We start from the raw sequence: 15,101 nt of genomic DNA on the forward strand, positions 1-15,101 counted from the left end.
GCACCTTTATTCCTCTGAGGGGATTTAAGACAGGGGTAGCATCCTTGTTAGCACATAAAAGAGCCCTACTCTTGTTAATGATGGCCATTTGGTCTCCTAAGTTTGTTTGACCACATTATAGCTTTGGATGGTTTTCAGATACATTTGAAGTGAAAGGTATAGTCCTGCAAAATTAAATCATAAGACATAGGAGCAGAATTAGGCCATTCGGCCCATCGTGTCTGCTGCGCCATTCGATCATGGCTGATTTATTTTCCCCTCTCAATCCCATTCTCCCACATTCTCCCCATAACCTTTGACGCTGTTACTACCTTTAAATATACCTAATGACTTGCTTTAAATATACCCAGTGACTTGGCCTCCACCGCTGTCTGTGGCAATGAATTCCACAAATTCACCACCCTCTGGCTAAAGAAATTCCTCCTCATCTCTGTTCTAAAGGGTCATCCTTCCATTCTGAGGCTGTACCATCTGGTCCTGAACTCTCCCACTACTGGAAACATCTTCTCCACATCCACCTCTATCGAGGCCTTTCAATATTCGGCAGGTTCAAATGAGGTTCCCCTCATCCTTCTAAACTTCAGTAACTATGGGCCCAGAGCATCGAACACTCCTCATACATTAACCCTTTCATCCCAGGGATCATTCTTGTAAACCTCCCTGGACTCTCTCCAATACCAGCACATCCTTCCTTAGATATGGGGGCCCAAAACTGCTCACAATACTCCAAATGTGGTCTGACCAACGCCTTATAAAGCCTCAGCATTACATCCTTGCTTTTATATTCTAGTCCTCTTGAAATGAATGGTAACATTGCATTTGCCTTCCTTACTACCGACTCAACCTGCAAATTGTAATCCCATTTTTCATCCAGAAAATAGGTGCAACAGAAATCTCCTAACAGTTTAATAGAATTCTTTCGCAGCAAGAGTCAAAATCAGAATGGAAGCAGTAGAAATGATAGCTTCAGAATTAAAGCCAATTTTGGTCATAAATAGTATATACCTCTGAAACTCATCGCTAGGTTGAACATACTGTGTGTGGTTTCATACAATCTGATTTAGTCTAAATTAATAGGTGAGAAAAGGCATGCTGTCAGTGACAAGGAACTAGAACCTAAAGTGGGCACTGAAAATGTTAGCTTTAGTTGTCTTGAACTTAAATTGGACAGTATTGTGGCCTATCTTTGTGGATGCTTGGCAAACAAGCCACCAGCACAGTAGCGGACATGTATTGAGGGCAGTGATTAGACTTGGCTATCATCAGCATGTATCCAAGTGTCTACCTTTGGAAGTTGTAACTGTGATAGAATATATAAATGAAAATGTAGGTCCAAAAGAGTCATCGAGGAATGCTGGAGGTAAGATTGTGGATGTGAAAAGCCAAGCAGTTTGGCTGTTTTCGTTATTTGTGGAAATTGCTATATTAGCAAGACAAAACACAGATTTTTGATCCTTCATAAATGTGTTTCTTAGAAACCCAAACTCACTGAAATATACAAATACGGATGGCACACAGCACGTGTATATACTTTGAGTTATTATCTTTATTATCTCAAGCGACTACATAGAAAGAAAATGCTTCGACTCCTATCGCAGTTATATGCTGAATATTTTCACATACGAGTAACGCCCGACTTGGAAATCCAATATTAATGGACAGTGCACTGAAATTTACACAATATAAACAAGTCTGTATTCTTTCGCCACCACTCTTGTTTTACTGAAGTATTTTTTTTGCATACGATTATCTTCTGGCCTTGATTTATCGACATTTCTAACCCATTAACTGATTACAATGAAACACGTAGCGAAGACTCGTCCTGTAGACTGTCTGGAGGCTCCATGACTCCCTCTACTGGAACATCCATGTATGTGGTTGTCGAACCACCCCTGTCAGCAGCAGTTTATCTGCAAATAGCACTGGAGGCTATGGAAGCATTCTGCTTCTCTCGTGGTTATTGAACCATTTCCCTCACCCACTTTCCTTTCGAACGAACGTGTTGAGGATGAAACCCCCGGGCGGAATCTTCGTCTCGGTGTTTCTCTTCGCCGCCGAGATGATGGCAGCCTTGTATCTGAGCAGCACCTACAGATCGGCTGGGGACAGGATGTGGCAGGGGCTCACACTCGTCTTCGCCCTGGTGCCATCGATCCTGGTCCAGTTCACGCTAACCTTCGTCCACCGGGATGTGAGTAGGGATCGACCGCTGGTGCTGCTCCTGCATCTGCTGCAGCTAGGACCTTTCGTCAGGTAGGCCTTTCAGTCAGCTGGAAATCAGCCTCATTTACTGGATGCCGGGCAGCTTCAGGGAACGGTTGTCTCTCTGAGTACCAGTGATGGTGATCGGGACAGGGCCCGGGATCTCTGAGGAGAGATGCTATGGATCACACTCGATGCATCGTTCTCACCGGGGCACAAGTATTCCGGTTCCTGCTGTTCGAGTGTCTCCGTGGTGTCAATGTCAATGAACATCCATGCCAATTAACTGGGAATAGAACCAACATCATTGACCAAGGATGTGAAAATAGTTGGCTTCACTGACCAAATTAACGCATTTTCCTCTGTAGCGTCATAACAGCAGCACATGTCGCACATACAATCTGCAGGGGAGGGCAATCAGCGGGAAAGGAGGGGTAAACTGAATCTTGTTTTTGGCAGATAACAGGACGAATGGCAATTATTTCATGGGTGTGATGCGGGGGCGGGTGGGTAGGGGCGACCAGGAATGAAGCATACGAGGTGAATAATGTGGATGTGTCTCACAAGGGCACACTGGACTCGCCCCTGCATTTACATTTCAGAGACCATTAGGAAGATTAGAAAAGATTAGATGCTTGAACGTGTGTATTAAAGGTTGTATTGAAAATCATCACACTACTTTTATTTTAACAGCAAAAGCACTAAGCGCCCATATACTTAATCGTTTGCTATTGTTCATTTTAACCGTTGAAACCAGGGTAAGGACCATTCACTGTAAACTGAACAGTGATGCATAATGCAGTGTGAATGCTGCACAGTGATACTTCTCCAAACTGCCGTACCTCCTTACTGAAACATTACGTTCGACCTTCTCCTTGATTTTTTTTAACATTGCCGCTAAAATTCAGAATTAATTCTGTTCATCCACCTGTCAGGAGACCGGTTACAGTTCCCCGTACTCTGCCTTTCAGGAATCAAGCCTCATGGGCTTGGAGCAGCAAGGTCTTTATCCATTTGAAGAATTGACCATTAATATAATCCTGTTCAGCACTTATCACTACAAAGCACCTTACTACCCGGATATTAGTTTTTTTAAACGCCCACTATTAATCGCAAAATGCATTTCTAGAATCGATCACTGAGAATGTTTCTATAATGGAGGGGTTAGCGTCGATATTAAGCAGTAGTGCAAAATAATTGATTTTCACAGTGATCATTGAAATATTTCTGTTTTGTCAACATTTAATCTTTGTTGTGTGTTACTCCGCAACATGCGCATGTTGTGCAGGCAGTCATCACGGCGCGTTTATCCAGGCCTGCCTCAGCATGCAGTTGCCTTGGCCCTCTGCCTTTTATCTGGTTCAGCTGATAGCCTTGGGTTAATTTTGACGGAATAAGTAAAATTGACATTTTCTTTACCAATATTTCATTATCCCCAATGCACGATTATCTGCATGATTATCTGATTATCTACCTGTTATCTGCATTTAATCGGGGCTGCAAGTAATAATGAACAAATTGTGCGATTTGTATTTAACCGTATTGGAGAAAGTTTGGCTCGCTATATATTTATAACCCCTTCCCCCCTCCCCCCGCTCTGATAACAGAAAATATTAATTATAAAGGGGCCTTAGCCATTCACATCTTCACCAGCCGACAGAATGGTTAAACAACAAAGTACCAGAAAAAATATACGTTGTATTACCTATTCATAAATTACATGTATTTGCTTCCACTAATTAAATTTTGTTGCTAATCCTCCTCTTGCTATATGTCAGTAGACCCTACAAGTCATCAAGATCAATGAAATTCTCTTTGAGCAATAATGGTTGAGGAGTTTGAGAGACTGTGTTTTGAGGGAAAAAACAGGGTAAAGAAAGTGGAATACATTAGTCTTGTGGGAAGAAGGCCGCACCATTGTCAACTGTAGGTCTATGGTGAATATTTCTCAAGCAATATTAACTCAAAAGTATCTACTACAGGTGACTCTCTATTGGAGAATGAGGGAGTATTCCTGCACAAAACCACAGCCATTGAAGACCTAGTAAGCAGCTAACGTTAGAGCGAAGCAAGAGTCACTTAAAGTATGGGTATGAAAGCTCAGGAAGTGATCTTCTGCCTGTTTATGAATAGACTGAGTTTATGATATAATTATTTAAAGAATTTAAAATCATTCATTATTGCTGGGCCTGAATTTTGGAATTCCCTACCCAACAACACTTCACCGTACTTTCGCCAGAAGGATTGCAGTATCAAGAAGGTGGCCTGCACCACCATCTCAAGGGTGATTAAGGATGAGCAATGAATGCTGGTCTTGGCAGTGGCAGCCTGTCTTGCAACATAAATCAAAAGCAAATATTAACTGAAGTATTGATAACATGAAAAGTTCATGAAAACTAGATGTTAGTTGGTCCTTAAAACAGCCAATATTAAAACCATCCTTTCAAAGTCCACAGAAAATATAAAATTAAGACTGATTAATTAGTGTGATGCTATTAGTTAAGCTCAGGCATATGGATCTCACAAGAGAAATGGTATGAAGATTTAATAACAGAAATTACATATGCAGAGAGTCAGCAATGTTCCTATTTTAAATTGTTTTAAAGATTCTTTATAATCCAAGTTTGTCTAAATTGAAGGAGCTTCTACAAATAATTATAGAATCTATGTTTCCATGTTGATATTGGTGAAATGCATTTGCAATAAGCCAGAGAGTCAGAGCTATACATATAGTGACCTGTATCTGACCTGTGGTATCATAGACACAATCCTTTATCTCATTATAACACTCATAGGTACACACTTTAAATAAGAAAAAAACATTATTAGTATTAAACTTCCACTGTTTTTAGCTGGCACATACAAATAGAATAAGCTGATGAAAGCCAATTATGATGCAGCAGAAATGAGTAGTAAGTCAGTCATTTTTTGAGGTAAATATTTATGGAGATAGGAAGCTGCTGAATGCTGTTAAAATTTCAGGATCATTAGCAAAGCAGCATGATTGATGGGTCTGACAATCTACTGGAGAATCTCCACTTTTGCAGTCATGTAGCACAAAATTAAATCAGTACTTGGTATTACAGTAATCAGTTAGCAGTGTGCCTCATGACATCCTCCTGCCAGTGAAAAGTAGAGAAAAACTTGGATTTTATAATATTTTACCAAATTAAAAAAGTGTTAATGTACTTTCTGTTTAATATTTTCAGATGTCTTGAAGCTTTTTGCATCTCCCTCAATGTTGGTAAAGTCGAAGAATCTTACGTCAGTATTACCAAAAGAAACAGATGAAAAAAAATGGCTCTTCTGAAGAAATTGAGAAAGAAGTGGGTCAAGCTGAAGGCAAATTATTCACACACAGAGCTGCCTTTAACCGGACTTCAGTGATTCAGGCTTCATAGGCTCTGCACCTCAACTTACTCTTCAGCTGTATGTAAGCATAAAGCAACAGATAGTAAACTCCTGGGAGAGGTGGGTATCATTTGAAATTCATAATGTAGGTTGGGCCCACTCGAAGGGATTACTTTATTTGGTAATGTATACAAATACAGACAACATTGTTTGTTTCAGGCACTTAACTAAACATAACTGCTAGAAATTGGACAGGATGCGAGTTTATCCTGTAGAAACAGGTATTCATAGTGTGTGTATGAGGCCTCTTCAGTGTTACCTAAAGGGGACTAATCTGACCAGGTTCCAGGCTATAGAGTCTAATGCTGGCAACATGCCTTAAATAGGTTTACTTATCCTTGTAACTTCAATTAATAAGATATCTTTTTGTAAAAAATAGCTCTTCTTTGGGCTTCCCAATTTCCTGAGGATACAAACCCCAACTTCCCACCTCCTAACCACTAAACTTCTGCCCGATTTCCCCTGATCACTGGCCAGCTGTCTGACCTCACCCTCTGCCACTGATCTCCCAGCCTGACTATCACCCCAATCCCCATACCCATCTCTCATCCCTAGCTTTTCCTAACCCTTACCAATCACCACAGCCAATTACAAATCTTCTCCACCTATCCTGGTGTTATATCCTTGATCCCATCCTCAGCATCCAACCCCCCTCAACTACCAGGTATCTCTCTCCCCCTTGATCCTCCAACATGACCCAGACCCGGACTTGTCTTACTTCCTTTGGGTGCCCTACAGTAATGGAGTGTCAGAAGGAAAGCCCTTTGATGGAATGAGGCCTGTTTAATAGTGTGCAATGTCCCAGTAACAAGGATGTGACAGGCAGTCATCAGTCACACCCATTCTTTTGACTCTTTGTGAGTGGCCTGTGTCTTGTACAAACACATCTTGTGTCTCCTTGTCTAGACCTTCATTTGCTAATGGTTGCATTTACTCTTCTTCACGATAACACAGGCAACAATAACTTTGGGAAAAAGCGAAATATTGCACATGCTGGAAATCTAAAATTAAATCAGAAGACACTGGAAATACTCAGCTGGGGAAGTAGCATCTGCAGGGAAAGAAACAGAGTTAATGTTTCAGGTTCATGACTTCATCAGAACCGGAAGAAGTTAGAGATGAAAGAAGTTTTAGGTTGCACAGAAAAAGAGTCGCCCAATATGCAACAAAACAGTAAGTGCTGGAAATACTCAGCAGGTATACGGAGAGAGAAGCAGAGTCAGTGTTCGAGGTCGATGACCTCTTGTTACCAATCCATTACTCAATCAGCATTTGGTTTCCCTGGTGTAGATGAGATAACATTGCGAGCACCAAACACTAAATTGGAAGAAGGGTAAGTGAATCCTTGTTTCATCTGGACAATTTGAAGAGAGGAGATAAAGGGCAGAAGTTGCACCTCCTGTACATGCTGTAAGGCATTTTATCCAACTAAGAAGATATTCTGTGACTCTTTTCTACCTGCTTCAGAAGCATTAGCTAAAACAACATGACCAGTTGCACATTCAGATGATTGGCATGAAATTTATATAGTTGGTAGTAACGGCAGAGAATTAAAACAGTGAAGATGAAGACATGTCATCACTCAATTTAACTCTCCGAGCCACCAGCTCAGACACTAAAACTGCACAAATTTTACAGATTAGCTCAGAGTTGGGATGTCTGCATGGTCTCAATTTTAGGCTGATGTCAACAACTGCTGTAGTCACAAAGCATGCCCCCTTTAAGGGGCCTGTTCTGTCATTAAGAACTGCAGGGTAGAGGTCTATTCAGGGTTTAAGATTAAAACCCAGTCCAAGCAGGGCCAATCTGTCCCCAAGAAAGCCTGAGGACTTAATTTTATGGATACCCAGTATGGCCCAACCTGAAGTTCGGATTGAGTATCAGGCTGCACTGCAGGATAGAGTTTGAGCTGTACTAGCACCTCACAAAATTAGGACTCTGTAAAAATATCAAAGCAAATTCTGATGAAGGACTTCTGACCTTAAACGTTACCTCTGTTTATCTTTCCACAGATGTTGCCTGACCTGCTGACTGCTTCTAGCATTTTCTGTTTTTATTTCAGATTTCCAGCATCTGCAGTTTATTGAATTTCATTTACTTATAAATTGACATGGCCCACACGCCCAACATCAGCAGCTTGCTTCTGGTATGTAAATGACACCCAATTTACAGCAGTCCTCCCCCTCTGGATGCATGATCTTTGCACTTGCAGCACTGAGTCTGAACCCGGAAGTGGGACCCAGAGAAAAATCCGTCACCGAAGATACTGATAACTGAATTCTACCACAGTAAAGATATGTTGATATTTACCAGTGGGAGGAGGTTCTTGCAAAGTGTAAGCACTGGCATGGACCAGTTGGGCCAAGCAACCTATTTTTTTTATTATAGATTTTGTAAATGACCTGAGAAATAGACACTGAGCAAATTAGTTTCTTGACCTGTGATTTTATTATTGAGAGAAGCCAGGATGGGAACATGACACATATAAATAGGGTGCAATTTTAACAAAATTAGTTCATTGCTTTTGCAAATGGATTATTGCAATAAAAAAAGTGGTATTGCAACTGGCTTTTCATGAGTTTGGTGGACCTAGTGCTGAGGTCAGTTCAGGTCAGGACGTAGAAAAGGTTCAGTGGAATAGTCCCAGGGACGAGGAATGTAAGTTATGTGCACATAGTGGAGAGGCTAAGGTTGTTCTCCTTAGTAAACAGAAGTTGAGAGGTCATTTGATAGCAGTGTTAAAAATCACGAAAGGTCCAAACAAAGAGAACCACAAATAAAACTTTCCCATTGGCAGAAGTAGAGAATCAACAAAAAATCGGGGGTGATATGAGGGAAGGCTTTATCAAATTGCAAGTAATCATGAAGTAGTGGGATGTTATGTTGCAGTTGTACAAGACATTGGTGAGGCCGGATTTGGAATATTGTGTTCCGTTTTGGTTACCCTTCTACAGGAAAGATGCCATTAAGCTGGCAAGAGTGCGGAGGAGATTTACGAGGATGTTGCCGGCACTCAAGGGACTGAATTATGGAGAGAGGTTGAGCAGGTTGGAACTTTTTTCATTGGAGCATAGGAGAATGAGGAGTGATCTCATAGAGGTGTATAAAATCATGAGGGGCATGGATAGGGTGAATGCACACAGTCTTTTTCCCAGCATTGGGGAATCAAGAAATAGAGGGCATAGGTTTAAGGTGAGAGGGGAGAGACTAAATAGGAAACTGAGGGGCAACCTTTCCACCCAGAGGGTAGTCCATATGTGGAATGAGATGCCAGAGAAAGTGCTTGAGACAGGTACATTAGCAACATTTGAAAGGTATTTGGACAGGTACATGGATAGGAAAGGTTTAGAGGGATAGGGGCCAAATGGGACTAGCTTAGGTGGGAATCTTAGTCGACATGGACCAGTAGAGCCAAAGGGCCTTTTACCATGCTGCATGACTCTATGACTCTATGACTCTATGATCTGGAACTCACTGCCTGAAAAGGTGGTGGACGCAGATAAGAATTGGAAAGATACTTGATAGAGAAGAAGATTACAGGGAATGAGCTGGGGAATGGGACTGACTGGATTGGTCTTGCAGAGAGATGCTACATTCTTGCTGGACCAAATGGCTTCCTCACAAAGAATCAGATGATTCTATATTAATGCTCCTAGTAGCCTTTTTTATTAGGAGTGGCTCTTTTGTGGAAGTACAAAATTTCTATTAAAGCAGGACCTAAAATTTTTAATAACGATTTGGTTCTGCTATTTTGAAATTAGATTAAAGTATATCCAGAATTAAGAATTGTAATTTCTGAATAGAGTCATCTTATATATCTACTTCTTCTACATTTTAATTCTTTGGTGGATGAAATTCTATGGTGATTCTCCTGACTGTCCATCATAGCTTCAGACAAAGTGAAAAATTCTCAGAAAGAATCTAAATATGGTTAGGCTGTTTATCTCAGTTTTCTTATCTTCCAGTTCCAGTGGACAATCAGATGAAATTTTACCCCTAAATGTCTTTGTTTTATCTGCCACCTTACTTTTTGAAAACATGTAGATTGTTCATTGCATTTTATGCATCAATACGCTCTGTTAGTACCTCAAGAATTTTATTGAATTTGACAGTGAGATTTTAATACACTTACATGAAAATTGATTCTCGCAACCCTTGCAAATTTATGGTTTGTTTTAACTCTATCTTCTAGCATGTATATAGACGTTACATATCCTGTTTCATTTTTAGGAGTATTAATGGTTATTTCCCTGCTCACCATTGTATATGGAGCCTTGCGGTGCAATATCCTTGCTATCAAAATCAAGTATGATGAATATGAGGTACATGTGAAGCCTGCAGCCTACATTTGCATATTCCTGTGGAGGAGCTTTGAGATTGCTACCAGAGTTGTTGTTTTAGTCCTCTTCAGCTCTGTGCTACAGATTTGGATCCTTCCTGTGGTTCTCTTGAACCTTTTCATATTTTTCTTCTATCCGTGGATATTATTCTGGAGCAGCAAATCACCTTTCCCTGAGAACATAGAAAAAACATTTACCAGAGTAGGTACAACAATAGTATTATGTTGCCTTACATTTCTTTATGCTGGCATTAATATGTTCTGTTGGTCAGCAGTTCAACTCAAGTTAAATGATTCTGATTTAATTAATAAGTCACAGAATTGGTATAGACAAGCTGTGTACTATATGTTTCGATTCATTGAAAATGCTGTTCTTATTCTCCTATGGTATATCTACAGAACTGATGTGTATAGCTACATATGCGCTCCTCTGTTGGTCATGCAGTTGTTAATAGGGTACTGCATTGCAATATTTTTTATGCTTGTATTTTACCAGTTCTGCCATCCATGTAAAAAACTTTTTACCTCCAGTATTTCAAAAGGAATACTAGCTTGTATTCATTTTACTTGCTTTAGATGTGATTGCTGCAAATCTTCTGAATCCACAGAAAAGGCTGTCTTGGAGCCAAACCATGCTAATGATCAGGAACAGGGCCCTGAACCCATCAGTAAATGTCAGGGTTAGAAGAAACTTCAAAATGCAAAAGAAACGGCCTTTTCTGTTGGATGTTTGTATCCACGTTGTATGGACGTGTCTCAGACAAATTCTGCAGTTTATAATTCCCATAAAAGGTGGGTGTTTTGCCATGTTTCAACTGCTTCACATTTCAGTGAGACATGAAAGTAAACTTAGCAATTCCAGGTTTCCAGCATGAAGCTCTACCTGCAAGAGGAGAGGTCTCGTACATCCAGACATATTTGATACAACTAACAGGCAGAAATTAGTTGGCAATGTGACCTCAGTTTCCACAATTTTCTCTTCTGGTGCTATCCTGCAGGCCAAACATTTTTTTAATGCCACATCCATCCAGTGAAAGTCAGCTTTCATTTTAGGGGTCAGCTTATAAGAAGTAATTGATGAGAAAATATTTCTCTGCACTTTTAGTTGATATGTATCAGCAGTAGAAAATGCTGACTTTTACATTGTGTATTTGTGATAAATTTATAAAATCCAGATTTCTTGGTTTCTGAGAAACATTCTCTTTAAAATGATTTGTCTTTCTGCTATCTTTAACAGAAGCCTTAGCCTTTATTTTATTTAGTTAAAATATAAAGTACAAGAATGTAGTTTTATTCATAATCATTTCTGCACTGTTGTTTCTAAGATTTAGGGTTCTTATTAAAATGTGAGAGCTCCATGCCAAAGTTCTTCAAAGAATATTCAAGCAAAGTATAAATAATAATAAGGGAAATTTTGTAATTTCAGTATGTGCTTTCAAGTAGAACAATAAATGCATTTAATAATATGTAAATTAATTATCTAACTTTTATTTTCAAAAAGTAATTAATTGCATCAAAGTGCAATCGAACTTTGGAATTTAACATCTAAACTGTTTGTTGTCTCTGCATATTTATTTACGCATGAGAGACAAATTTAATTTGAGTCAACACTCACACTTGAATTTATCAAAGAGGTAACAAAATGTATTGATGAGGGCAATGAAGTTGATGTAGTCTACATAGAATTTAGTAAGGCCATTGACAAGGTCCCACATGGGAGACTGGTCCAAATGGATCCAGTGATCAAGGGCAAGGTGTCAACTTGGATCCAAAAGTAGCTTAATAATATGGGGCAGAGAGTGATAGTGGAGGGTTGTGATTGGAAATCTATGACAAATGGTATACCACGGATCAGTGCTGGGACCCTTACTGTCTGCTGTATACATTAGCAGTTTGGATATGTAGGTCATATGGTTTGTAGGTTTGCAGATGACATGGAAATTAGTTGTGTTGTTCATAGTGAGGAGGATAGTCCTAGACTACGGAATGATATTGATCTGTTGGGCAGAGCAAAACGAGATGGATCCTTTAATCCTGATAAGTGTGAGGTGATGCAATTTGGGAAGACTCATAGGGGTAAGGCATATACAATGAATAGTAGCACCTTAGAGAGTATCGAGGAACAGAGGGATCTTGGTGTACAAATCCAAGGATCTCTGAAGGTGGCAGCACAGGTAGGTAAACTGGTGAAGAAGGCAGGGATACTTACTTTCATTTGTCAGGGCATAGAATATAAGAGCAGGAGCATTATGGAACAACTTTATATAACATTGGTTAGGCCATTGCTGGAGTACTGTGTACAGTTCTAGTTGCCACACTAGAGGAAGGATGTGATTGCACTGGAGAGGGTGCAAAAGAGATTCATTAGGATGTTGCCTGAGATGGAGTGTTTCAGTTATGGGGAGTGACAAATAGGCTGGGTATGTTTTCCTTAGAGCAGAGGAGGCTGAAGAAAGACCTGATGGAGAAAATTATGAGGAGCATAGATAGAGTAGATAGTAGGAAGCAGTTCCGCAGAGCAGAGATATCCAGAATTAATGGGCATTGACTTAAGGTAAGAGGTAAGAAGTTTAAAGGGGATCTGAGGAAGAACGTTTTCACCCAGAGGGTGTTTGAAATCTGGAACGCATTTAAAAAATATCTAGACAAGCACTTGAATGACCAATTCCTAGAAGGCTTCAGACCAGGTACTGGTAAATGGGATAGGTACTTGATAGTCAGCATGGCCAAAAGACCTGTCTCTGTGCTATATGACTCTGTGACTCTATGACTCCATGACTTACATAAATGCAAAGCATCGAACATGGGCATTAATAACAGCACTGGTGTGCCAACCTAATTGCCTAATAGTTTCTTGTTTTAACAGGACATCAAATGTTCTTGGGTTGAACATACCTTATATCATTAGATTGTGTTTATTGAAATGGGCTGCACAAATCAGATAAGTGGGCAGTGACCTAACCTATCACTGGTACAAGGAAAAACTAATGTAAACTATCTTTAATAAGGTTAAGAATGCTTTAACAAGTTAGAGTAAATCACTAGAATCAATATTGTGAGAAAAAGGTTGTAAATCTATTCACCTTATTTTCATTACATATTCTCTTAAAAATAATTTTAAGTGACTGAAATCTTTTTTGGATAAATGCATAATGCAACCTTAAATAGTTCAACCTTAGGGCATCTTCCCAAGATGCTGGAGTGCAAGATTCCAACACATCTGTGAAAACAGAGAAAATATACTACTTCAAAGACAACAAAAAATCTTGTAAATATTTGCAGTGAAAAGAAGATGAATTGTAAGTGAAATTTGTATATATTGATTTTTTTTGTTTGTATATATTTTTCAAATATTATTTCAAGTGTTCCCAAAAGTTGCTTCATGTTACGGATGCTCAACAATGATGTTAAATAAAAGGATGCATAACAATTTTGTATTTTTGTGTGGATTATTTTTTACATTTTATGTAAGAATAAATTAGATACTTAAATCCTGCAGCAGCACTCAAGACTCTCTACTCCACCATCAATAGCAAACTTCCAATCAGTGGTGCTACAACAGCAATTACGATTATTCAAGTTACATTCGGGGTGAGAATAGCAGGAAAGCCAACTGAATTGAATTTAGTAAGAAAATACAAATCATAGGCCCAGTGTTACATGCACTAACTTGTGAAATGTTCCACCTGCTGCACCAATCAGCTTCTACACTTCTTGAATTAGATCCCTTGCATAGTAAGATATCCACTGGAATTTCATCTGGAGTCAATCCCTGAACATTGAGGAGTTCTATGATTTTGAAAAGTACCATCTGAACTCAGTATATTGTTCCCCATTGACATAAAGCGCTCTTGTAATGCCGTGTGATGTTTGAAGGAAATCTTAATTCTGTTGCTCTCTGTACAGGAAGCGGTAAGGTTCAACTGAGTGTGAGCCATCTCCAGCTGTAGAAAGAACAAATATAAATTAGACACTGTGTACTTTGATAGTCAAATCCTGTGAGGTACTGTTCCTCTCAATAATTATTATTGTGGCTGACCTAGATGCCAGATCCTGTTGCAAAGCTAAATTATTGATGCCATCCTGCATCTCCAGTGGCTGCTGTGAACTATCACATCTGTCCGTTGCAAATATTATTCTACCACCTCAAAGTGGATTGTGCCATGGCAGACCAGGCCACCACTGTCTTTCCTGGTCTTGTATATTTCTGTGTGGTTTTAGACTGGCATCCATGCTCTCCCCTTGGGAACAGGCATCTTGCATTATTGAATGCTTCAGATTTGCATAGCTGAACCACAGACTTCCATTCTATTGAAATGTAATCTCTATTCTGCTTGCATGTAGCAAAAGCAATTTAATTTTAATGAGGAATGTTGACCTTTTTTTATAGATTGGAATAAGCTGAATAGTTAACAGCCAACTCTTAAAGGGACAAACCACAATACAAACAGCACTCTTTGAGTTACAAGAGAGTATTGCTACTGAATGATTGGATGCTCCAATGATGGGAGGACAGTGGGAGAATACTCCCAAGGAGTCAAGGAGACCCGAATGGCCTGATGAAAAACTCTGTCCATAGGATGCATTGTCTTTGTGCCATGGAGACCTTCCAGGGTTACTGCTAAGTGTTCCTGGCAGGTTGTTGCCAAAGAGGTCTCTGTAAGGATATGAATACAGTCTGTGAATGCCTGCACATTGTGGAAACCTGCAGTAAGGTAAGACAGAAATTGTCCTTGGTAAACTAGGCAAACTTGGCAATGTGTAAAACCACAATTCATTGGGAGGTATTCAAAATAGACTATAACGAAACTCAGCATCAACTTACAATGATAAGAACAAGAGGACAATAAAAAAAACAAAAGAAATGCAAATAAAAGGGAAACAAAAACACATATTCCAGCAACTGAAAAATATATGAAAGAAACTTTGAAAAGCAAAAAAAAAGCTGCAAATAAAAACACAAAATGCTGGAGACACTCAGCGGGTCAGATAGCATCCGTGGAGGGAGAAGTATAGTAGATAATGTTCCAGGTTGATGACCTTCCATCAGTTATTGACATGAAATATTAACTCCATTATACAAAAAGAAGCTTGCAAGGGATATCAAATCAACACCAATTTTTTTTTACAATTAGGAGAAAAAACATGG

At 39.5% G+C, this 15,101-nt stretch overlaps 1 protein-coding gene across 1 annotated transcript; it reads left to right on the plus strand.

Moving 5' to 3' along the window:
* The first annotated feature begins 1,618 nt into the window (after positions 1–1,618).
* Positions 1,619–13,324, plus strand: LOC127569510 (endoplasmic reticulum membrane adapter protein XK-like). The gene is given in 6 exon segments (XM_052014227.1): positions 1,619–2,253; positions 5,412–5,476; positions 5,479–5,592; positions 5,595–5,673; positions 7,786–7,787; positions 9,847–13,324. Coding segments are annotated over 6 exon segments (1,296 nt in total). The 5' UTR covers positions 1,619–2,008; the 3' UTR covers positions 10,638–13,324.
* Positions 13,325–15,101: the final 1,777 nt, after the last annotated feature.

This window comes from Pristis pectinata, chromosome 4 (assembly GCF_009764475.1).
Source record: "Pristis pectinata isolate sPriPec2 chromosome 4, sPriPec2.1.pri, whole genome shotgun sequence".
Lineage (NCBI taxonomy): Eukaryota > Metazoa > Chordata > Chondrichthyes > Rhinopristiformes > Pristidae > Pristis > Pristis pectinata.